The sequence below is a fragment of the Magnolia sinica genome, chromosome 9 (assembly GCF_029962835.1).
Source record: "Magnolia sinica isolate HGM2019 chromosome 9, MsV1, whole genome shotgun sequence".
Classification (NCBI taxonomy): Eukaryota; Viridiplantae; Streptophyta; class Magnoliopsida; order Magnoliales; family Magnoliaceae; genus Magnolia; species Magnolia sinica.
In genome coordinates, this window is record NC_080581.1 from 84,655,023 (window position 1) to 84,681,758 (window position 26,736).

Here is a 26,736-nt window from a genome sequence, read left to right on the forward strand (position 1 = left end):
TTATTGGCAGCATGGTAGGTACCATATATGTGTCAATGGTGCTTCACAGCTACGTTCTCTCTGTTTTCTTCTCTGTTTTACAGGTATCACATTGTCAATTTGTGTCCTTTTTCTTCACTCTACTTTCTTTCTTTTAACCCAAACAACTGAAGTTATGTGATAGAGTGGAATAGTGGAAAAGGATTCATGCAGCTGACCCAATTAGTTGGGATAAGGTTTAGATGATGATTGATTGATTGATTGATTGATAAGTAGACATTAATGGATAGGGTCCTCTTCTCTTTTTCTTTTTCTTCGGTTTCTTTTCCATTCACCTTTGTTTTTTAATAATTTTCGCCCCTTTGTATTTCACCATGTTTAATTGAATGAAGTATCAGATGATGCTCGATTGAAAGAAATGTTTTTTTTTTTTTTTGACCTGGCAATTGTACAGGCTGGGGCTGTCTTTGGCAACCTAATCCATTCATCTGGTGGGTCCAATCATCTGATGGGCATGCCTCAAAAACTCCCTATCGGATGATACTATCAATCTGATAATTGTGGGGAATTACAACCCACAGTCCACATCTGATGTGGTGCCAAGTGGATGGCCAGTGTATTCCAATGGCAGAGATTTCTGGGATATCTACCTTTAACCAGGAACCAACATCATTGAGTATCACCAAATATTCACCAAGGCTGCATCAGAGACTAACTAAACCACAATACTGGTGTCTGTCAATTTTAAAATTTCCATCCATCTACCGATGGCTGAATTAGAAATAACAATGGGATCAATTTTTCACCAGAGAGATTTTCGAGAGAATATATCACATCAGATCAATGTATTGCATTTTGGGCAACAAGAAAGACTCTGATAATCATTTTTTTCAAAAATATCAGCAGATAAATTCATGATTCCAAGCTAGGAAATGATTTAGTGGCACTATTAACGCAAGTAAAACTGTATGTGATGGCACAAGGAACCGGTAAAAAGTTTTTTCTCCTTTTGATTTCAGATTTACAAAAGCAGAATAGGGGAATAAAAAGACTACTGGAATGAGAAAGACCTTGCTCCAATGGGCAGCGAGCAGGATCTTCTCCAAAATAAATGGCCAGTGCATCTGCATTTCAACCCTGTCAAACATCCAGCCCAGAAATCATGTTCGGTACCAAATATTTTTGTCAACAGCATAAACATTTCGTAAATTTTAACTAGTATCATCTAAGTGAAGAACTGATACATACCACCCCAGAATAAGTGAAGTTAATGACCTCACTTCAGCTTCAGCAACAACAAGAAATTCCTTTAAAGTCTGAACAGTCAAAACACTTCAATTAGATGTGCCAATACACATAGGAATATTATTTGAAAGGAGAGTTGAAAGGACAAGTTCAGACAGGGAACCACTATTTACATCTTACACCCACCCTTATTGAAAGGTATGTAGAAGGTTAGCTTGCATAAAATTTTAATTTTTGGTTTCTCTATATGATTTAAATGACATGTGGTTACTCTTAATCCAACGTAAAGTGCATGACTGACTAATCTTTTTGTTCCGATAGTGACAGGGACTCTGAAAGGATACGATCAGTTACTTAACCTAGTGCTTGATGAAGCACTAGAGTTTCTAAGTGGTATTTATTTATTTATTTTGTTTTTGAAGATTGAATCGAAGAGGTATTTATCTCACGACTCTTGGTTGGAAGTTATGGCTGCTACTTATCAAAGAGATTTTGTTGATGAGTTGTACCAGACTAGGGTGCATTTGGACGCAGCACAAATCGATATTGGGTTAAGAACTAGTACGGTGTCAAGTTTACTTGAAAAAAAAATCAAGAAAAAAGAAAAGAAGAGAAGAACCAGTAGGTCCCATTCTCATGTCACTAATGTTTTTTTTTTTTGGGTGGAAAATGGAGCCCACCTACCACAGCTTCTGTCCTCTGACCCTTCCCAAGTGCACAGTGGCCAGTCCTGCTGGCTGCTGGAATAACCGACCCGTATCAACTTGGGGCACATGCAAACAGGTTGTCATGATAGCTGCAGATGCCACTGGGGCCATGATCCCGTTCAAACTGGCAGATTGCTGGTACAGGGGTGATTGAACATTGAACTTCTTACGATCTCTGCTGTATGGCCAGCCTCATTTATTTGCTTCCGTTACTAGTGTGCCAGTCATTCGCTGCCCCTTTCTAGCCTCTCCTAATTGACTGGACCACACCGGATTCGCCAACCATCATCTCCTTTTTAGCTTGTCTGTTCAGCTTTGAATATAGAGATGCTACCTCATTCAAGTCTTCGCTTCTATAAAGTTGGTCATTTAATTTCTGTATCCAGAGAAGTACCTATCATCACATGCATCAACTGTGAACTACCGCCATTAGCAACAAAATGGAACTATCAGTTGAATAACTCAAGCCGTGGGTCATTTACGCCACTAGCTCTAATGCCACTTCCCTTCCATCTGAAAATAACTCTCATTGTCTCAAATAATTCTTTGTTGCATTCATTCTTGCTTGCATTGTCTTTCTATTGCATGCGAGAAGAGAGTATTTATTAATGCTTGTTGTGCTGGCTTTATGGCCTTGGGGTTGCTTGATGTGTTTTCTGGGTTTCTTAGCTCTCAAGACGAGGAGTTGGTTGTTCATCTTTGAGGTTTCTGCTTCCAATCCCGGCTTTGCAGGGGAGCAGGGGTTTGCTATTCTGTTAGTAGGAATGGCCGGCTTGAGGGCCACAGGATGTCGTATGCCTTTTCTTTTCCCCCCTTTTAGTTCCTTTTTGCTTTTTAGGATATATGATGGATGAACTTGGTTTCATTGCAGAACTCATGGATTGTAATGCTTTGGTTTCATGGCAGAAAAAAAGGAATTATTGCAAGGCATTTTTTTAAATCTTCTTTTGAATCTCTAGTGCTTAATTAGCGCAAAAGGTTTATCTTAATTTCTGTTTTTAGCTTCACAATTTCTTTCACGATGCATGAACTTGGTTTGTCTAAGAAATTTCTCACAAGTCTTTGAAGGTCAAATTCAATTATAACTTATGGTATGGTTTAATCATACACAGGTTCTTATCTTGGACATTTTGACATATATTCATGTAGTACCTTGTACTCAGTTGTAGACAGTTTGCAAATGGCAAGGTTTTGAAGATTGCAAATATAATTGTTGGCATATCTTGAAGGATCCAACAACAGAAATTAACTTTTTAACTCTCAAAATTTACCTTGGAAGGTTTTAGTCACCATTACTGTAGGGCTTTTAGATTGTATAGCAGAGGTGTGTGCAATAGTGGATGGGCTTTGTACCTGTTATAGCTTGGGTCTTAGAAATCTGCAAGTGGAAAGTGATTCTATAATTATTTTTGAAGGGATACATGTGCATTCAGAGGGCCCATCTGGTATTGGTGGATTGAAATTCAGAAACATGCATCAATTCATCCATTCTATCTGAGGGGCGAACTCAGTGGTATTGGTATATGTTTCCGTCCACAAATGTTTCTAAAGATAAGCTACACAGAGGAAATGGAGAGCTTATCTATTTCCTATTGCATTCATGTTGGCTAGATCATCTTATGTTGAACTTCTCCCATGTTTAGCAATGGCCCATTCAGCAATTTTCCACATGTATTGCAATTATCAATATAGGACTCATGGTAGAATTTGTCAATCTATGTCAATTTTAGTAGATCCTGTATATATTCTTGTTGCAGTTTCAAATTTTCCTTCAGCATTAATGTTCAATTTCTTGTTGGTATTTGTTCATGTTACTTGCAACCTATGAAATAACATGTTTGAGTTGGCGAATTGGCTAGTTGGCAATTACAAAACTGATAACTGCACAAATAGCATTACCATCAACCCAGGGAGTTTCACTGTTTGTGAGAAAGCAGCTTGAGCTGTTATTTACATGGATTGCACCGGATCATCTGCAATGTCATGCTGTTTCTTATTTAGGATACTATTGTAGAGCTAAGCTCCTTAGCATGCAAAGGAGCTTGCAAATACCTCTTTTGCAAATACAACAGAAGGTTTTTTTTTTTTTCATTTTATAGGCATCAAAATATCCTGCTTGGGTTGTTTAACATCCTGAATTTTCATGGCCAGAGTTTATACTCGAGTCCGAGAAAACCGGGTGTTAATAATGTAAAACTTGGATGCTTTAGAGATCGCATCTTATATTTGTTATAGACTATATCCAGATACATTTGAGAAGGTAACATTCACAAGAATAAAATTAACTATATTCTTTATTCCAAGGTCAAATAAATCATCAAATGCTCTCACAATGGGAGCTTAATACAAGTTCTGAGTTGCGCAACGGAATTATAAAGAAAGTAAACCATAAATTAATCTTCCTAGTTTATTCAGTAAAGTCTTCTGCCAGGGTCGGGTCTTCTGGGTCCTTGACTTGTACGTCACCTACAATATCTGTACGGTTGGGAGAGGGTTAATGCCCTACTTATATTGATGATTACCCTTTAAAATTAACAGTGTAAAGGTTTTGATACGTCCTATACTCCACATCTACAAGAGGTATCAATGCACAAGCAATCTATATGAGATGCACGCCTAGCAAAGTATATGCGGTTTATCTCACTTAGCGATCACCATAATTTGGAATACGATTATAGTTATTCGACTTGCCCCACATCCCATACTACGGAGATTCACTGGCGTGTCCCACATTTAACATGGATTTATGCAGTTATCCTAAGACGAACACCACACTGACCAGGTGAATCACGCAACCCGGATTGGAGTGATTAACTGCGACATCCAACCCTTAAAAGACTGGATTGGAGTGACTAAATGTGAAATCCAACCCCCAAAAGAAAGACCGGATTGGAGCGACTAAATGCGATATCCAACCCCCAAAAGAAAGAACTGATATATCACGCATATATAATGATTTACATGCACTAGTTGTTGCACCATCACCCGTGAAATATGGAATTATATGTTGCCATAGGGCCGCTACCGAAAACGCATTATGCCCATGATATTGATTCGATCGCTAGAGGAGGGATTCGCGACATAGTACTTGCACCAAGAGAGAAACCCTTGAACCATGAGAGTTTAGGAATATCAAGACACCTGCTCGAGCCTTTAAGGTAAATAAGAGACGAGTGGCAATGACCATCTCAAAGAAGATTAAAGGCAAGTGCAAGGCTCGTATCCCTAGCCTCACATAAATTCAGGAAGATTCCTTGAAATGGATATCATGTTAAAATCCCAAAAGGCTAATAATTGTTATGACAATTTAAAATGAAAACAGAGGAAAAGTAATGGAAATTTGAGAACAGATAAAAAGGAACGTAAAAGAGAAGATAAAATGCATTAACTCAATTAAGACAAAAGGTACATAAAAGGCGGGATAAAATAACATGAAGGCATAAAAAGGCAGGATAAATATAACTACTTAAATTAATGTAAGCTTAAAGGATAAAACCCTCGCATCTAGTGTTGTTTTCTCCTTGAAGGTGGGTTTGTGTCGAGGTATTAAACCCTTAACCTAGTGTTTAACAACTTGTGAATGGTTATTACTCGTTAGCTAGTCTAATCAAGATTTGGCAAGAAGGGGAAGAAGAGGTTTAGAAGGGAAAATTGGACGTGACCTACCTCGGATGTCGAGTGTTGCCGGTTTCCCTCTTCTTCTTTTTTTTCTTTTCTTTCCTTCTTTCTTTAATTTCTTTTCCTTCTTTCCTTCTCTCTCTCCTCTTCTTTTTTCTCACTCTTCTCTCCTTGCTGGACGACTGCCAGTCTGGGCGAACGGAGTCTCTCTCTCTCTCTCTCTCTCTCTCTCTCTCTCTCCTTTGCTATGTTCTCACGACTGTGGGGAGATGGGTTTTTATAGGCATGGGAATGCTCAGAATTCTTGCACGTATTCCTTACGCAAGGTGCCGCCTGCGTGATCTGTTTACGCAGCCTCTCTTTCTGCGTAGAGAGTTGGTCGCGGATCGCGCCTAAAGAAACGGTTCGTCTAGCGACCCTGGTGCGGGATCTTTTTCCGAACGACCTTCATTGGAGCGGTCGGAATCCCTTAGGGATGGGTTTGAATGACCTTGATTTCGCCATTGGTTGGGTTGCTGATCCCTGTGCGTTGGGTTTTGCAGATTTCAAACAGAAAAGGCTCCCCTTTGTACCTGCTATTGGGGACGCAACGGCTTGCATGGGTCCTACTAGATCTTGTGTTCTTGGTTGGGGTTGAGAGCTAGACTCGATAGACGGTTCAGATTACTCAAATTTGTCGAAATGGTGGCCCACCTAGATTGCCGGTTCGCGGATCTCTTGATGCATGGTGATCTGCGACGGACTATGTTCGTACGTGGAGGTCTGGACGGCATGCGGAGAAACCTAGAGTCCAATTGGTTTTTCCCTCTAGTTGCAATGAATGGTCCCGATCATCCATAAAGGTGATGTTGGTGGCCCACGAATCTTCCAGCGGATGATTGTCCGCTGTGAGAAGAGGGTTCGCAGAGTCAATCGGGTCAAGGTGACTTTGACCTCTTATAGTTACGGTGTACCGTGGCAATGCGGAGTCCATGTGCATACGTTGCTCCTACTGTGGGGTCCACGTGTGGTTTGGAGTAAATTGGCTCCGTTCATTAGTCTTAGCGGGCTGACATTAAGGTCCGTGTCAGAAATGGGGAACTAGGGCTGGTCCTATGTGGGCCATATCATCAATTGTTATGTTTAGTCATCGATCTTGATGATCCAACGGCTGCATCTTGGTATGTACGTTCAATTTATGATGATTAGGCTTGATATAAGGTTTTACATGAACCGGATCATGGGAACCATGTGATTTGGAATTTAAGGGTCTAGGGTGATGGGGTTTTCGTAATTACTTCTGATATAGGCATTTTGGGAGATCCAATGGTTCCACATGATTGTAGACATGTTTCTAAACAATTTTTATAAAAGAACTTATGTCTAAATAGTTATGAATGGAGAGTTATCTACTAGTTTATTTAAGGGAAAGTTGTGTCGGTTCACGTGTGCATGGTCTTATTTTCAACTCAAGGGTCAGATGCCTTGATTTTGGTATCATTCTCATATACGTTTTACATTGACTCTCATGGTAATGCGCGAGAACTTTCGATACTCGAGCATCGAAGAGTTCGGGGCGTTACAGGTTGCCTGTCATAATCAATATTCTGTAGTTCAAAATCCATTAGGAAGTTTGATATCTGTTAGGCCATAAATGTTTTGATTATTTTGCCAGATTCATGGATGTTTAAGTTCCATTAGCAATCCAGCTTATAAAACTGTTGACTGTTGTAAGATCAACCTTAGAAATGACAAGCTCATGAAAGGGTCTGGACAATGCCTATGATGAGAACATCTAAATCCGAAATTTTATTCATGTGCAGAAATTCATTAATGAAAAATTGGGTGCTTCTGCTTGCAAGCAAATACCTTGACTATCAAACTGGAGAAAATATGTAAGTTTTGGAAATAAGCTGATAATCACATTTTATTGTAGATTAATTCAACCCCTTGTTATCATCCTTTTCATAAGCCAGGCTACTGTTCATTTTTTGCAAAATTTTCTGAATTTCGTCAACTCATCCACATGCCGATGTTGCATGGCCTGAAAGCTGCACTTAACATTCATCTCAACCATTTGTGTTGGTCCATGTCCTTTTTTTTTTTCTGAGAATTGTACTCTCATGAGCTGGCCTTCCTACAATCATGATGGCAGGAGTCTCAATGGAAGAAAGAAAAGACGATGATGAGCGGATGGAAAACAGTCATTTTGAGGATGGTACATCGAGTATGGAACAGAGTGGGGTGAATCAGCAGACACTTTCAGCTGCTGCCAAGCAATCTATGCAGGAATCGATGGGTTACCAAGATGTTGAAGTTGCAAATGACCAAAATTCTGTTGAAAATGCATCAGAAGTTGCTCCTGGTTATGTGCCAAGTGAACTTAGTGAACAAATTATTTTTGAAATCTCTTCATTGATGGTCCGCCCATTAGGTGTTGCACAAGGAACATTTCAAGTAAGTACGATATTTAAAAGTTTCTAAGCTAGATTCATTTGTCAGTTATCCATAGATCACATTTTACTGGTTATTTTTGGGCGTATATTTCCTGCTCAGAATTCTTAGCTGTCAAGGCATAGAATCTCCAAGATAAATGGCTTGATGTAAAAGAAGTTATGTTGTTTTAACTTATAAGTTATGTTGTTATAGCTTTTATGCTTCAATGTCTCTTCCATGAGCTTTGATGTTAATCACATCAATTGTTCCTACTAATGGCATGCAAGAAAGTTGTTCTACCAAATATGTATAGAAATCTGCCAACTGTATAGAAAATTTCTTATCAGTTTGGTTATTGGTCTATCTTTGCTAAAGAAGGGTATGGATCATCTCCAGGTAGCAGTGCTGATAATGACACTATTGTTCAAACCTTTTTAGATCCCTCCGTCCATAAGGTCCCATAAACCAGCACAAAGGAGACCTTGATCAAAAAGTTTTCAATGGTGGGCGTTCAACCCCCACTATGGGCCTTAGATCTGCTTTATTTTTTAGCTTATAACCTAACATGATTCAGCAAAATGGATGAACCGCGTGGTAAAACACAAATATCAGGGTAGGCATTATAGAGAGGATCAAATCAGGTGAGAACACAGCCTCACCCAGGACAGCGCAACCCTTATTGTGGGCCCGCCTTGATGTATGTATTCTGTATTCTAATTGTGCATCTGTATTTTTCATATTATTTTAGGGCATGATCCCAAAAATGAAGAAATACAAATCTTGGGTGGACCCAGCTCTAGGAAAGAGTAGTACTGTATGCCTCAACATTTTCTGCCGTGTTTTTTTTTTTGCCAACGAATCTGTTGTTAAGGTCACAGAAGCCTGGATGAAGGTACAAATATCAGCTTCATCTAAAAATTTTGTGGCTCCTTAATCGTCAATCACCACTTTTCCTACAGTATCGTCTACCTGTTAATTGGATCTACTTCATTTTTGGTATAGTGTCCTAAAATGATATGGAATAATAGAAAGAGTAGGCAGATATAAAATATATACATCAAGCTTGGGCCTGCCATTAGAGTTGTACACGAGTCGAGTTAGCTCGGTTAGCTTGCTCAACTCGCCTCAGCTCGAAATTGGATTCGGATCTAGTTAGGTTAGTTTTTTGAGCTTAAAAAAATTGAGTCGAATTTGAGCTTGCCCGAGCTCGACTCAACTTGGATCGAACCTCAACTCGAATCGAATCAGCTTGGTGACTCAATTATTTTGATATTGATGTTGTTCGCCAAGTGTTTAATGAAATGGCTCAACAAAGTGTTGTTTCGGGTGTGTACATTCTTCGCAAGATCAGCCAGTGACAAGGAAGGAATTGATACGAAATAAATCACTACAAAAAAAATTCTTTACACATTCATTCACCCACAAATTGAAACAAACGACTCTAGATGTGAAGGCAAGAAAAGGGGGTGCCTTCATCACCTTCAACAAGCAGAAAATTATTTTTCACTTTCCTAGTTACAGCAATGGTATGTCAAAAGTACAGCATTTACACTTATAATTGAAGCTATGAATCTGGGTGTGGTACCAATGACAAGAGATGCTATATTATTTAATTTTATTCTATTTTTCCTGTTTGAACTGGGCTTGAAGATTTTCCTTCATTTATTTGTCTTTCTAAAATAGGGTTTGGTTTGCATGATAGCATTTGGGTTTTCATGAAGACTGAGAAGCAATCAGCCTATCAAGAACCTGAGTTCACTAATCTATATGTAAAGAATCTGGAAAATGGGTTGACTGATGATCTCTTTGGGAAAAGTTGTGTATTTGGGAATATAATCAATGCTATTGTAATGAAGGATGATTATGGGAAATCCCAGGGCTTTGGGTTTGTTAGCTTCGAGTTGCCAAAAGACACTAAGAAGGCTATGTAGGCCATGAATGGTGCACAACTGGGTAAGTTATGTTCATTGTAGTTATTTCTGTTTGTCTAATTTGCAAGATCATTTGTTCAAATGAATACTTACAGTAGGATCTTTGTTTGTTGGCCAAGATTAAAGAATCTCCATGTAGGAAGGGCTCAAAAGAAGGCTGAACGAGAGCAGATGCTAAGTTGCGATTTCAAGGTAAGGCATAGCCAACAGTTTCTAAAGTTTCGAGTAATTTCTTTTTGTATTGATCTGTGATTGTTGTCAAACTTATGGTGAAGTCGTAATCTTAAACATATTGTACTTTGCAGGGTTTGAACGTGTATGTGAAAAAACCTCGTTGACTCTATTGATGACAACAAATTATGTGAAATTTTTGGTACTTCGGCAAAACAAGTTCAGCAAAGTGATGCTTAATGATGAAGGATTTGAGTAGGGGATTCGGTTTTGTGAGTTTTTCCACTCTTGCTGATTCCATCAATTATTATTTTAAAAATGCATTGCTCAAAGCATGTATTAGTCAGTTTGATTTTGTTTTGGGCAGTGCATTACTCTCATAAATATGATCTGAATGTCAATTAGATTCGTCTGTTTTGGGCGAATGCACATACAATATTGCCCAATATATGAACAGATAGTTGATGTCTGTAAAATAGAGAGAAACTTTGGTATTCTTGGGCCAAAATGCGTTTTCATCTTTACCTTGAAACTAATCATTTTTTTAAGGAAATACAAATTTTGTATGTTTAGAATTTGGATGATAAATCTGATTTTGATTTCATCATTTTCTTTTGTAAACTTCTCAAATAGGTTGGTTGGTCTAGTGTTTTGGAGAAATGGGTATATCTAGTATTGGATGTGTGCGTTGATTAGGCAATGAAAAATTAATTTTCATTATTAATTTTTTAAATTAATGAGAAAAGGCCGATGGCTAAAACTTTCAAAAACGCCGACGGTTTTGGGCATTGCCCTTAGCCGTCAAAGACGCCGACGCTCCCTTTCTCGACGAAAAGCCGTCAGGGAAGGTCATTGCCGACGGGTTTTAGCCGTCGGCGTTGCCCTATTTTTTTGTCAATGAAAAGTTTGGGGTGTTGCAGTGGATGCGGCTGGTTGAAAGTCTTATAGTCTTGATAAGTCGGGTGGGTCTGAATGATCGTCACTCTGGGTTGATATTAATGCTTGCATGCGGATTCAAATGATTCTTTGGTAAGTATGTAATAATTGCGCAGGCAGCGAACCCACAACTGATTTCTAGGCACAATAGTTGCAGAGTGACCCACTACTTTATTATAATTGGTTATCTTTTTTGCTCTCTTTTCTGTGTGTTTTTTTTCACTCTTTTTTACTTTTCTGATTTTTTTAAAAAATTTTTTGAAGTTTTTTTTATAGAGTCAAATACAGAAATTAAGTGGCAAGCAGATGAAGGGACTAATATATGCTGGATTATAGAATATAATCAAATGCAAATGCAAATGAGTACAAGAATTGTTGGAAATGAAACAGGAACAGTAATTACTAGAATGCAGAAAGTAACTAATTGTATTTGGACTAGTAGATATTGGAATAACAAAAGAGAAATGGAGTGTGAGTTGGAATTGTCAGTTGGTTAGTATGTTAGGAAGTTAGCAAGGACCAATACTATTATAATGGAATGAACTAAGTTATGAAACCCTAAAGAAATTAGAAAAACCCCATGCTTCAAATCAGCCTAGACTAGTGGGGCTAGCACGTCCCCAATTGATACACATTCTGTGTGCACCACCCCGCGGATTTCTCATTCGTCCTGTCCGTGATGAGGACAGAATGAATGGAAGTTCACGGGCCGTGTTACTTTTGGAATGATGCTCAAGTATGAGTAATTAGTTTGATTTGTCTTTACCTCCTTGGCTATTTCTAAGGGAGATAGAATGGTACATCCGGCGTGTTAGAATGTTTTGGAGTGGCTACTAGCCAAAATGTGGCTTAACTATGGTAGGCTAGAATCCATAGAATTATCGAATCGACGAGAGGTCCAAGGAACCCTCTATTAGAATGACTCTTATACCGATCTGCACCATAAATACTAAGCGAGGGTCATGGTTATGTAAAGGAAAGGGGATTAGACACCATTTTCCGCATATACACCTGTATGGTCTTTACTTGGCATGATTTTATTAATTTCTTTAGGGATTCTGTAATAATTTGTCTAATGGATAAAATTAAAGAAAATAAATGAGTAAAAATAATAATAAATAAAGAGAACCACTGAGAATGTATAGAGTTGGAATTGATCTGCTTGAATGGGCGGAAAGAAGGGGAAAATCAGACATTTTTATTTGAAAAGAGATGGTCAGATGCTTCTGATCATACTCCTCTTCATTTGAGCTGCTTTGATGATCAACCATTGTAAAAATTGCTAATAGATTCACCAATTAACTTAGGAAAACCTTTGGCTTTCACTCTCTGAACACTTCTTGGTTCCTTGCCATTACTCCCTTTGTTTGGTCGATAAGGGTGGGAATTTATAGAAGAAAAATTAAGATAAGAGGAGCTATAGGCCGTCACTTAGTCGAAAGTAGGTTGATAGTGTGAGGGAACTGGATTGCTTGCCTCATCTATTCATAGGTTGTTGGTGAGAACGTGCCCATCATTTTCCCCTCATTTCTTTCATCCTTTTGTCGTCCAGTAATTAATACTTTCCGTCGGCAGTTCAATCCTACTGAAGCTTAATAAGCGGGTCCCTATAGGGTCATGCCCTAAAATGAGCTTTGGAAAACGGTTGGACGGTGTGAATTTAAGGCACATACGGCACTGTAAGATCCGGGGTCTCATGTAATCACATACAAGGTTATGTAGTAAATAAAAAATAAAAAATACCTATCCCTTTTCCCTTGAGTAATTGAAGATATAATAAGATTCTTTGTCGGCTACTTGGCTCCCGTGGTACAGACGCCGATTGTACACCGGGTAACTCAATATGCAATAGCGTGCTGAATAAATTCCATGGGCCTGCTGCGATGTGTTATTATCCATACCGTCCATTCATTTTTCCATACATTTTAGTACATGATCTCAAAATTTACGCATATCCAAAGCTCAAGTGCACCACACCACAGGAAATGATTAAAATGGCATCTATGGTTGAAACCTTCCTAGAGCCCCAATTGATGTTTATTTGTCATCCGTCCTGTTCATTGACCCTCCATGACGTTTATTTGAGATCCAAACTGTTTATAAGTTAACACAGATATGGAATAAGGGAAAACATAAACATCAGCTTGATCGAAAACTTCTGTGGCCCCGAGAAGTTTTTAAGGGTAGTCGTTCAATGCCCACTTTTTTCCGCGGTGGGGTTTGTTTAAGATTTGGATCTGGCTCATTCCCTGTCTCATGCCCTAAACTGAGCTCTCAAAATGGGTGGACGGTGTGGATACAATACATCCATCATAGTAGGGCCCACAAAACGTGATGAGGTCACTTCAGTAGGAGCGAGTCTCCCTACTATCATTCATGTATGTCTTTGTTGTGCCCGTGGCGTTACCTACTAATTGAAGCTGAGTATCATATCCTTTGCTTTCCGCGTCCAACATACAGTGGCAGCGTGGAATGAAGCGGAGAGAGGAAGCATCAATACCTCATTATAAAAGAATGAATTAAGCAGAGACATTCATCTTCTTCATCCAACAAAGCTCGAAGATAACTTTAATGGCTGATAGCTAAGGTACGGTTTTTTTTTTCATGATTCAACGTAAGATTTTCATATTGGAATCCACTGAATAACATTCATAGGTGAACATTCTAATTTTCTCATAAAAGTAATTACCACAATTATCTTTGTCCATACCATAGATTCCTAATATCTAAACGTTCACATACAACACTGTATTTTCTTATAAAACGGTTTATTTCCTGTGAACATGTGACTCAGGCAGAAATTGAACTAATCAACTCATTTCATGGGATGCATCCATAGTTAGGTAGATCATATGTTATCCACCGATTTGAATGGTATAGCCAATGGAAAAGGAGTTGCAATCCTCCAAGGGAATTAGAGTTTTGGAGAGCTTTTAGGGAAGATGGGTTTTGATCCGGGGAGCGTAAGGGTGTGAATTGTAAAGGGAAATGGCAAGGAATGGGGTCTTAAACCCCTTTTGCAAATGCCCCGAGTGTAAGACCTCCCTTCCCATCTTTCTTTCATTTTTTAAAGAAAAATAAATAAATAAAATTGTGGACCCAGTCCACCGGGTCAAGCAAGGGTGGACCGGGTCACATCCATCAAGCCAGGGTCGACTGGGTTGCCCTGTCCCACTTTCTTGGCTAGCCATCCGGGGTCGACCGGATAGAATTGGGGTCAATCGAGTCACCCCCAGTGACTTGGGGTCGACTAGGTCACCCTAGTCCCCCGATTGGTCAGCAACCCGTGGTTGACCGGGTCACCCCAATGCCTTGGGGTCGATCAAGTGGATCCACTGTCTTAATTTCAGCCATTATATTATTATTTTATTCTTTATTTATTACTATTATTATTTTGTTTACTTGGTGGACCACAGACTCGGAATTAACTACCCAATCTTCATTGATTTTTGGTCACTAACAAATGTATATAACCAGTACGATCACGTGAAAAAGGGGAACACAGATGGGCAACATGGATAAACACATGCATTCATGTGGGGCCCATATGTGTAGTGGATTTAACGAAAAACCCACGTGAATCCCTCATGGGATTAAATGTACTTTTCATCCCACCAAAACCCACCTAATCACTTTGCACCAAACATCTTCTCACCGAATTTCTCAACTTGAAATCTTTCCTCATTCATCTCAGTCCACTCGCTCAAGTGGTCCATGATTAGACCAATCTGGCAACCGATGCTCCTACAGGCTAGAGTACATCGATTTAGGGAAATCACAAGTTCATACTAGTTAATAATTTGGGGGTTGGTTCCTAGGGTTCGATATCACTAATTTTCATAATCCTATCTATGTCAGCGTATTCATTATGGTAAGTCCACAAGTCCACGATCTATTTTAATCACAAACTCATGATCTGATACCAACTTGTGATGTCCCAAATTTCAGGGGTCGAGCATATACTCGATCCCCGATGTTCTGAGTATCACGTAAGCCTTTTGGAAATATCATTTGGTTAAGCGTCTACCAATTGTATCATGATCGTGCGTAAGAAGTAAACTAAACATTGTATATCATGGTTATTACAAGTGTACAAGGAAAAAGAAAAAAAAAAAAAAATAAGTTCCATACATACATACGTACGTCCAACTAAGTTAGTCTACCTAGCTAGGGATTCAATATACATGTCCAAACATAAAATGCAATGAGTGTCCCCGTCCTCAAAAGGAAACCAAACTGGTGGTCCCAAAACACCGCTTTACATCTGGTCATTTGCACACTGGAAGTATAAGAACTCCTTGGCATAGTCCACATACTCCTCAACTGGTGTATTCCCCTTTATGGCACCTGCGTCGACGAAATCGTTTAGTTAGTGTTTTAAAACATCGTCCTGGATTGGGGTGAGTGATCAATTCAGTGTTACTATTAACCGAAGTTTCACATGTTATCAAATAAATATATGCATAGGCCATGATAGCATATTAAAACACAAAAAGTCTTATATTTGGTTATTTAAATGCATGAATGACATGAAATGCATATGCATGATCTAGGATTTAATGATACCAATATAGAACCATATCAACACTATCACTGCCGAGGACGTTAACATATGCGCAATGGTTAGCGCGAAGCACAATCCAACAAATGCTATGGAGTGCATGATTAGCCGACTGTTTATTAATGTTAGTTTAAACAACAAGTTGGTAAAGTTGGGATACCGCCGTCAAATATTGGGTTTCTATCCAGATTATGTAGGTCCTTGTGCCACTAGGAGGCTCATCACCAATATCCCTTGATTCATTTTGGATTTTCATTCTATTAAGTCCCTATACTTAAATCAGATTTATAGTAGAGCTAATCATCCGAGGACGGCCACGACTAGGGTAAAGGTTGTCACCTGACTCCAGTGTGGAGAAGGCACGCCACTCGTATCATCAATATCATGATAGGGTCGTGTCCTTTTTATGTGCTAGTCGGTTAATACGGGGAGGCTCGTCACCTAATGTTTTACCAATGTGGCAGCCCCATCACCCCAGCGTAGGCCAACAACTCAGGCATAATATCATATACCACCATGTCTGGCCTTCGAGTCTCAACGGATCATATCGCACTAATGGTGATGAATGACCTCATTCTTTGGCGACAGGGTATCCCATATTGATACATGACCATATGATGACCTAATCCTAGATGCATGTATAATCAGGTTAAAGAATGTTCAAATAAATACACCAATTAACTAATCATTTCCAATCAAAGAGATTACGTAAATTTCAAAACAAAGATGAGGTCATTCTGTTAGGATCATGTCCCTTAGTATAAAATCATGTAAACAGTAAAAAGGGAGGACCTAGGGATATGAAGATATCTTAGATCTAGCATAAGTCAGTTCACGGTCAACTTTGGATCTGATTCTATTGACTAACCATCCATATTTTCTGTTCAAATTAGAAAGGGAGTATCCAAAGAGGAACGAAATGGGTGAAGAATGAAAGGTTTAAGATGAAGAAAGTACGGGTCCTTTTGTCATCAAAAGAAAAGAATGAGGATGATTTTTACCTTTTCCTGAACCTCGAAGATTTAGAAAGAAGGAAACTTAAAATCGGGGTGGAATCCTCAACAGCAAAGGGTCAATCTTGAAACCCTAATATCTTGAATAAAGAGGAAGAAAATAGATGAATTTTTATTCATTCAATAAAAATCAAATGGGGTTTCTCACAATGTATATATAAGCTATGAAAAAAGTAAAAGTGTATTAAAGCCCCTAAAAACAAGAAAAAAAAAAAGGATAAAAAATAAAGAAATTACAATAAAGCCTCTAAAATAAGAAAAAAGAATAAAAAAGCCTAAAACTAAAACACCCGTATTGTAGGGTGTGAAATTCGACCCATGGATCTATGGTCAGGGTGCGGTCATGCCGCTCTTGCACTCATAACGCGTTAGAAAATGGGTCCGATGGACCTAACATCCATCTGCATAAACTCCTCCTCTCTGGTACTCTGTTGGCTATACCTCCTCCTCTAGTCCACTCTAAAGGGTACACTACTGATGTCCGCATCAATTCTCCTCGGGTAGGAAGAATTCTCCATTGGCGAAAGTGAACTCCTGCATCTCTCTAGCAAATTAAGGTTGATACGTTGCAGCTATGCCTCTGTGATCCAAGAGTCATCTATAATGGGCCTGTTCATCCATTTAACTAGGAATTTATGGAAATCCCCGGAACAAGTGGAAACCGCCTCGGAGTCTAAAATTTCCCATCTCGTCTCTTCTCGGTACAAGTGGAAGAGAAGGTAAGATGGGTATAAGAAGATCAGGCTGTGGCCAAGGTCCATATATAAGGGGGTCTGGGAAGAAACAAGAGAACTAGTAGATAGAGGTAATGGCTCGTGAAAGGGAATTAAATCTTCCATATTAAATGTGGAATTGATGCCCATGGTAGCGGGGATATCAACAACATAAGCATTAGACCCTAACCTTGTCATGATTTTATGTGGGCCTATACTACGAGCATGAAGCTTCTTCACAGATCCAGATGAAAACCGATTAGACCTAATACAAATCATGACGTCATCTCTAGGTTGAAATTCCCTAAATATCCTGTAAGTGTCAACAGAAAGTTTATAATGTTCATTACTTGAATTAATCTTCTTCATGATCTTACTATGCAATGCATGTATATGCTAGGCGAAGGATTCTCCTAACTTTAAAGGACGTTGTGGGGTAGCCATGGGGATCAAATCTATGGGGGCTTGGGGTCTAAGACTTGAAATAATTTCAAACGGACTCATTCCTATGGACCTGTTCATTGAAGAATTATACGCGAACTCTGTTGTGGGAAGAATAGTGTCCCAGGTCCTGTGATGGTCTCCAAATAGACATCTTAACAAATTCCCTAGGGTATGGTTCACTACCTCTGTTTGACCATCTGACTAGGGATGATATGTTAAAAGAAACTGGAGCCTCGCACCCAAAAGATGTCACAGAGTCTTCCAAAAATAACTAGTGAACCTAGTATCTCTATTAGATACGATGGATCTAGATACTCCATGGAGTCGCATAACCTCCTGAAATAATAACTTAGCAACGTGTGAGGAATCTGAGGTCTTATAACAGGGTAAGAAATGGGCCATCTTTGAAAATCAATCAACAACTACGAGTATGTAGTCGTACTTATGAATAGTCTTGGGAAGCCCAAGCACGAAGTCCATAGTGACATCTTGCCACGAGGCATGTGAAACTGGCAAATGAGTATATAAACCTGTATTTTGCTTCCTCTGCTTCGCTAGTTGACATGTCCAACACTGCCCTACAATCTTAGCCACATCTCGCTGGAGATTAGGCCAATAAAAATGATTAGATATAAACCAAAGTGACCTGCTATCCCTCCAGCATATAGATTTGAAAGAAACTAGAAAATCACGGAGGGACGTGCGTGAGATACAGAGCTTGTCCCTTCTAAAATGATATCTATCTGTAAGGACGAACTCCGCACTCCTTGAGGGCGCGCGGCTCACTAGACAATGACACATAAATGATTCCAAAATTAGGACAATTTGAGTATTCACCCTTGAGTTTCTCAAAGCCTGTAACTTCAATACTCATGGATAGCAGCGTCATGATACCACGGCTAAGCGCGACAACAACCTTATTCTCTTTTCCGTCCTTTTGCTTATGCACAAACATGTACTCTTGAAGAAATCATGTCCACTTGGCATGCCTAGGGCTCAACTTATTCTAAGAGCTCAAATATTTCAAGGCCTCATGATCAAAGCACTGGACGAATTCTTGCGGTAATAAATAATGTCGCCACCGCATAGAACTCCTTGTCATAAGTAGAGTAGTGTTGTTTATCCTTGTTCAGCTTCTCACTAAAAAAAGGTCACATGATGTCCCTCTTGGCTTAACACTCTGCCTATGGCAATTCCTGACGTGTCATGCTACGTTAAAGGCTTTGGTAAAGTCAGGTAGAAGTATGACTGGCGTTTTCATTATCTTCTTTTTAATTTCTAAGAAAGCCTATGCCGTGGCTTTAGTCCATTGAAACTCCCCTTTTTGTATGCAATTTGTGATGGGATCCATAATCGAACTAAATCCACAGATGAACCGTTGATAGAACGTAGCTAGGCCATGAAAGTTTCGCATGTCATGTATGGTACGCGTCTCAGGCCAATTGACAATGGCCTTGACTTTCTCAGGGTCTGCAGACATACCCTCTGACGATTCAACAAACCCTAGGAAGATAACACGGGAGGTAAAGAAGGAAAACTTCTTAATGTTCGCACAGAGCTTTTCTGCGCGCAAGGTGTTACAAACCTACCTTAAGTCCTCGATGTGTTAGCTAGGGGATGTACTATAAATGAGGATATCATCGAAGTACACAACTAAAAACTTGCCCATAAAGGGTCGCAGCACCTGGGTCATCACCCTCATAAATGTACTTGGGGCATTGGTTAACTCGAAGGGTATAATTAGCTACTCATAGAACTCGTCCTTTTTCTTAAAGGCAGTTTTCCATTCATCTCCCAGGCGAACACGAATTTGGTGATAACCACTCTTGAGGTCAATTTTCGAAAAGATAATAGAGGTGGCCATCATGTTAAGCATGTCATCAAACCTCAGGATGGGAAACCGATATTTGACAGTATTCTTGTTTATGACTCTACTATCAACACAATGCGCCACGTGTCGTCTTTCTTGGGCGTAAGAAGCGCGGGCATGGCGCATGGGCTCAGACTCTTACAAATGAATCCCGTTTTATGCAATTCATCCATCTGCCTTTTCAACTCGGCATGCTCGGTGGGGTTCATTCTGTAGTGAGGAAGGTTTGGTCGGGTCACCCCTGGGATGAGATCTATCACATGCTGAATGTCTTGCATTGGTGGAAGCTCATCTAGAAGGTCCTTAGGGAAGACATCTCGAAACTCCTCTAGGACCAGACGAGACTCCTGCGGTATTCCTATAGCAACCTCAGGTGTACCCTCCTTAGCCAGTAGGTCATACACCATAGTCCCCGCATTAGTCTCTCTTTCAAATTCCTTAGCATTTATGATGTGGAGAGACTTCGACTAAGGCGCCCTTTAACTCTTAAGATCGCCTAAGGACGCAACATCTTTCACTCCTGTTAACAATTTGGGAGGGAGCGGGCTCAAGACAAGCTTATTTCCTTCATGCTTAAATACACAATTATTCATACGCTCAAATAGTGTGACATCTTTGTTATAGAGCCATCGCATTCTCAAGATGATATGACCAACGTCCATCGTGACCACATTACACCATAGCTTGTCCTTGTATGGTCTAAACTCAATCGGAACAAGGCTTGGCTGGGTTACAGGGAGGGATGTCACATTCACCCAAGAAACTTTGTATGGGTTGGGGTGAGGGACTGACTTCAACCTCAGACGACTCAAAGTAACTGGGGAAACTACATTCTCACAGCTCCCACTGTTTATGATCACTTTGTAGCTCTTTTCTCCACACTTGGCGTAAGTGTGGAAAATGATGGTTCTGCGCCAATCTTCACTTTCCTTCATCTGGGTCAAGGCGCACCTCACCACTACAAGTGGGATAGTTTCCACAGTATCATCCTCAGCATCACTAGCTGGGTCAAGGGAGGGGATAATGATCTCCTCATCACCTTGGTCACCATCAACTTTATCTGCCACTTCTTCTTCTGTGGGGTGTTCAGAAACAAAGGCAAGCGCCCATCCTTATTTGAACACTTGGCAGCGATGTGACCCATACCACCACAGTAGTAGCACTGCCCTGACATCGTAGGCCTAACACTTGGTCCAGCCATATTATTACTTCGATATCTGTTGACTGGCTGGGTACCAGGTTGAGCTCTAGGTTGAATTCCGACTTGGGGTCTCGCTCCCTGCGGAGCTACTCTAGGCATAGTAGGTCGAAAATCAATCCCCCTCACATTGGACTGGCGCACACAGTGCTCCAGTTCCTGCATCACTTGGTAAGCATGTTCCAGACTGGTGATCATGTGTAGCGTGAGCTCCTGTTGAGGCTCAGGCCTGAGGCCCATACGGAAACAAGAGAGAACCACAGTAGGGTCCTCGTCCACATCGCATCTCATCATATATTCATCGAACTTGGTGACGTATTCCATCACCGTCATCGATCTTTAGCACAAAATGTGTCATTGATCTAACAATCTCTACCTGTAAGAAATGGGAACATACTTCTCTCACAACAACTCTTTCATCTCAATCCAAAAGAGAACTGACCCCTCTCCAGATCGCTCACGACGACGCTCCACATTTTCCCAATATAGTTTTGCTTGGCCCATCAATTTCATCTTGGTGAATTCGACTCGTTGTGGGTCTGTTAGACCGTGCCACTCAAAGAAGTAGTTCATGTCTGCTAACCAGTCGGAAAAAACTTTGGGGGATGAATTTCCCATAAAAAATGGGGGCGTCAACCTTGATGCCCTTTATGATCCTATAAACAGAGTCCTCGTGCTCATGATATCTCTAGGGGTGTTGACGACGCACCCCATCATGGTCCTCCCATTGTATGGGAATAACAAGATTACGATTGTATGTGGGTGGCAATAGATATATCCCATCATATCTGTTGCTAGGCTAAGCCTATGCCCAAACCATCCCTAGGCAGATCAGGGCCCAAAACTTGGGATTGATCAACAACCCCGATGTCGGGGGTCCCCTAGGCTCCACCTATAGTGGCGGTTGGAATACCTACCTCTAGACGCGTGAATCTACCATTTTGATGCGCAAACTGCTGCGCGATATCATCCTTAAAGTTCGAAAAGTTGATCGAGTCTCTTAGTTAGTCCCTTCATAGCCTTGACAAATTGATCGAAATCGATGGTGTAATGGAGACCAAATTCACGACCAGTGCGCGTGGGCATACACCAGGAATGACAAGTGAATGGTCCTAGATCTATGTGCGAGAAAGGGTAAAAAATGATGATACCAATGCAATGCAACTACCCTCTATGGCCTATATCTATATGGGTACTCAACAAAACCTAGAAAAAAGGTTGACTAAACTCAACAAAATATGTCCCCTTCGCAGAGCCGGTCACGCGGGTCGAGCTAGAAGATGTTGAACATACATAAATTGCTGCTTAAAATCTTATTGTTCAATTTTTTTTTATAGTATTAATGACTGAATATCTTGAGATTAAAGATATTGAAATAACCAATTGAGGATCGACACTCATTGAAATATTCACGATCGTTATAGGATTCACTGATATGAATTATAGACAACTATCTTGTGTACCACTTGAAACTTAAACGATTTTTATTTTTATTTTATTTATTTTTTAAAAATTTGGGTAAAGGGTTTTCGTAGAAAATTTTCACCACCAAGACGGATTGAAATTAAACTGACTTATGCTAAAACTGAGCTCTGATACCAAATTTGATGTAGGGACATGTGATAACCTAATCCTAGATGCATGTATAATCAGGTTAAAGAATGTTCAAATAAATACTCCAATTAACTAACTGTTTCCAATCAAAGGAATTAAGTAAATTTGAAAATAAAGATGAGGTCATTCCTTCAAGATTATGCCCCTTAGCATAAGATTGTGTAAATAGTAAAAAAGGAGGGCCTTGGGATATGAGGATATCCTGGATCTAGCATAAGTCAGTCCACGGTCAAGTTTGGATCTGATTCTATTGATTAATCATCCCTCTTTTTTGTTTAGCCATGTAGCTCCAACTACTATCGATCGCCCAAGTTCCTCCTTAGTCAGCCACATGAGTTGGGGTGGCCAGATTAGTCAGTCATCCCCTGTTTTCAAGGTTAGGCAGGGGTTGACCTCTTCCTATCATAGCTTAATTCATAGAATATAATGAAATCAGTAATATAGTATTTATTTGACATCAATAGGGTTTCAAACTTAGCTCAAATAATAAATGTATATCAAGGCAAGTGTAGGTCGGAATTTACATGTGTACACATTCAATAGGCAAAAAGAAAAAAAAAAAAAAAAAAAAAAAGAAGAAGAAGAAGAAGAAGAAGAAGAAGAAGAAGAAGAAAAACATGCCCAAAGTTGTAAAGGCATAAAAAACCCTTTAAAATCTACCATTGCCATTTACAAACCCTAATTAACCACCAACAAGTAAGCATTAAAATTAGCATGCATTTCATCATACATGTGAGCTACCAATAACAACACAAACAAGGATTTTTTTAGCATATCATTTAGGGAATACTTGACTTAAGTATTTTTACTAAATCAAAATGGATCATAATCTATCACCCTCAAGGGTTGATAAACGGAAACGTAGGAGAATAATCTACACCTTGCTTTAGCTAGCATGACTCGGATTTGTTCATAGGGTTAGGTTTTGAAAAGATTCACAGAAACCTGAATGATTTGAACAACCCTTGTAATGTTTAGAGAAACTCAACCCTAACATTATGATTTGGGGATCTAGGTTCAAAGTTTACCTTCAATGCTTCTAGATGGAGATCCGACAAAGGATTTGGTCGTGGCTAGATCGCCAATCGGAAGGGAAAGAGGCAACCTTCACAACTAGTCTCCCTCTCTCACACAACTTCCCTCTCTCTCTCTCTCTCTCTCTCTCTCTCTCTCTCTCTCTCTCTCTCTCTCTCCCCCAAGGTAGAACCTACTAGTATGGGGAGAGGGGGTGTGAATAAAAAAGGTATTTATAGAGCTAGAATGTGCACAAATGTCTCCAAAGGCTAAGTCTATATTTTACTTACCCTACGGGGTGGGTTTAGAACCACGAGAGCCTATAGAAAAGTGCACGAGTCAATACAAGTCAGGGGACGGGTGCCCCATTAGGGGATCTATGTTTGGATATAGTCATCTGACGATCGAATGTGCTGATTAATGGATAAGGTCCGAAACTCAATTTGACGGTCACCATTGGTTGATCGGGGCCACTGATATGCGTAGGGGAATATCTTAAGTTGGCACTCTGAGTTTGGCCATGATCTGACGGTCCGAAGGTCACAACTTCGATAAAAGGGGTCAGGTGATCATTTCACTTAAGTCTAGGCTATTAACTCAGGTGCTTGTATAACATACACCTAATTCTATCTACAATAGTGAGATTCATCATTTCTGCTACACCATTGTCCTATAAAGTCTTGGGAATGAATTGCTCATACTTTTTGTTACACCATTGTAGCGGTAGAATATCAAATCCATGAGATTTATTTGCCCTCTAAAATCTTCTTAAGGCTACAAAGACTGTGAAACACAAATATCAGCTTGATCAAAGCTTTGCTCAAGAGGTTTTCAACCGTAGGCATCTAATTCTCATTGTTCACTGTACTGTGGCCCACTCGAGCCTTCAATCTACTGAAGCAACCGAATTTCTTGAGAATGACGTGGACCAATCAGAAGCAGCCACACAGGAATTCCCTATGCTTTCAGCACATTGATTATTTAACACCTATTTGATAACAATCAGGTTCTGTGCTTGTCATGGACCATAAATTTTTGTCTTCCTGTATTCTGATTGGTCCATGTCATCATTGACATTATCAGCACTGCCGCATTAAATGCAGTATGTGATGATGTGAAATACGGATTAACATTTTAAAAAAACGTGTGCGAAGATGTGGCTCAATCAGAAATCCTGTTTGTGGCAAACAGAGGATCCCGATTCATATGACAATTTCAACGTATGGCAATGTATAGTGAAAAGCAGGATGATAGTTTGGTCAGATATTCATCAATTGTGACCATCCATTAGGTTTTCTATACTATTCATAAGCCAGTGTTAAATATCAATCAAAGAAAAAGAAGAGATTGAGAGGAGGATGCCATTCTGTTAAATAATTGAAGATAGTTTCATTTTCCTTGTCAAATAGGTGTGATGGACTTTGAAAGCTAAGGAAACGTCAAGTAACAGAGAGAAGAAAAAGAAATGGCAGAGAGTGCTGTGAACTTGTTAATACAATACTTTGGGCCTTTGCTAGTGAATGAAGTGCAGTCGTTGAAGGGGGTCCGCGGAGAAGTCCGTGAACTCATAAATGAGTTTGAAAGCATCAGATCCGTCTTAAGGGATGCCGATGCAAAACAAGATACCGATGAAGGCCTCAAGACATGGGTGAAACAAATAAGAGAAGTGGCTTATGACATTGAGGATGTTCTCGATGAGTTCATGCTCAGCCAAGCACAACAGCAGCAGGGTGCTTGGGGATGCATCAATTTTCTTCATATACTCATCAAGCAGTTTATGGTGCGCCATAAGACTGCATCATCGATACGAGATATCAAAACCCGAGTCAGTAAGATTAAAGAAAGAAAAGATGCTTACTCTCTGGATAGTATAGGGCAAACTTCAAGCTCCAAAAAAATGAGTGATCAATGGTATGATCTGCGACTGAAAGCTCTTTTCATTGAGGAAGCTGATCTTGTGGGCATCGATGTGCCAAGGAGTCAATTGATTGAATGGTTGGTCGATGAAGATTCAAGACTTTTGATGATTTCAGTGGTCGGGATGGGTGGCCTTGGCAAGACCACTCTGGTAAAGAAAGTCTATGATAACCAACAGGTGAAGAAATGTTTTGAAACATATGCTTGGATCACTGTCTCACAATCATTCAAAGCGGAGGAACTGCTTCGAAGCATGGTAAAGCAATTCTTTGAGGAGAAGAAAGATCCATCTCCCCAAGGTTTAGACGTGATGACACAGGTCGAGCTCATACAAGTGCTACGGAGCTACTTGCAGAACAAAAGGTATGTACTTGTTCTTGATGATGTATGGGAGGCAGACGTATGGAATTTCATAGGCAATGCATTGCCCAATAACGAAAATGGTAGCAGGGTAATGATCACTACACGCAAAGGTGATGTCGCATCATCTTCTTGCATCGGACCTTCTGATCTCATCTACAATCTCCAACCTCTGCATCCAACAGAGGCTTGGTCCCTCTTTTGCAAGAAGGCATTCCACTCGCACAATGAGAATAGATGCCCTCTTGGATTGGAGAAGCTTTCAGAAAGCTTTGTAGATAAATGCGGAGCGCTTGCAATTGTGACATTAGGTAGTCTTCTATCCAGCAAGACGAATGACGAGTGGGAGATGATTCACCGTAGCCTCGGATCGGAGTTTGAAAGCGATGACAATCTTAGAAGAATGATGAAAATATTATTGCTCAGTTTCAATGACTTGCCTTACTACCTGAAATCATGCTTCTTGTATTTGAGTATTTTCCCCGAGGACTATCGGATTAAGCGTATGAAACTAATTCGCCTATGGATAGCCGAGGGCTTTGTAGAAAGAAAAGTAGGCAGGACAAAGGAAGAGGTTGCTGAAGGTTACCTCAATGAGCTCATCGCTAGAAATCTGGTTCACGTGCATGAATGGAAATTATATGGGAAGGCGGTCACTTGTCGCATCCATGATCTTGTGCGAGAGATGTTTATTCCAAAATTCAGGGAGGAGCATTTCTTTGCATCTTCTGTTGAAGAGAACACAATGCCTTGTAACAGAATCCGGCGTCTGTCCATTTATAAAGATGAGAATTTTCCAAAATTTGATGCCTTCTCCTGCCTTCGCTCGTTGTTCATTTTTGGTGTGGAAGGACTATCTAATGCCCCTGCAATCACTCGATTTTCCAACTTAAGGTTGTTGAGGGTGGTGGATCTTGAAAACACGTTCATGGAAATCTTTCCTGATGATCTAACAGGCTTGTTGCATTTGAGATACTTAAGCTTGGAGAATACAAAGATCAAGAAGCTTCCTAGTTCGTTGGGAAGCTAA

At 40.0% G+C, this 26,736-nt stretch overlaps 2 protein-coding genes across 4 annotated transcripts; both read left to right on the top strand.

Annotated features, from left to right (window-relative positions):
* Positions 1-10,295, top strand: LOC131255913 (BEACH domain-containing protein C1-like). Of its 3 annotated transcripts, XR_009176513.1 has the most exons (6): positions 1-1,617; positions 7,352-7,423; positions 7,684-7,985; positions 9,667-9,917; positions 10,022-10,087; positions 10,201-10,295. XR_009176513.1 is itself a non-coding variant. In XM_058256857.1 (4 exons), exons 1-3 carry the CDS (start codon positions 2,540-2,542, stop codon positions 9,688-9,690), a joined length of 510 nt encoding a protein of 169 aa, XP_058112840.1. In that variant the 5' UTR covers positions 3-2,539; the 3' UTR covers positions 9,691-9,917; positions 10,022-10,174. The 3 variants fall into 3 exon arrangements, 2 of the variants coding, with proteins under 2 accessions (XP_058112840.1, XP_058112839.1); XM_058256857.1 differs by lacking the exons at positions 7,352-7,423; positions 10,201-10,295 and having other exon boundaries at positions 3-2,723; positions 10,022-10,174; XM_058256856.1 differs by lacking the exons at positions 7,352-7,423; positions 9,667-9,917; positions 10,022-10,087; positions 10,201-10,295 and having other exon boundaries at positions 3-2,723; positions 7,684-8,319.
* On the top strand, positions 10,293-26,736 carry LOC131255287 (disease resistance protein RPM1-like). The gene is made up of 2 exons (XM_058255980.1): positions 10,293-10,338; positions 24,839-26,736. The coding sequence occupies exon 2, from the start codon at positions 24,895-24,897 to the stop codon at positions 26,734-26,736; it is 1,842 nt and encodes a 613-aa protein (XP_058111963.1). The 5' UTR covers positions 10,293-10,338; positions 24,839-24,894.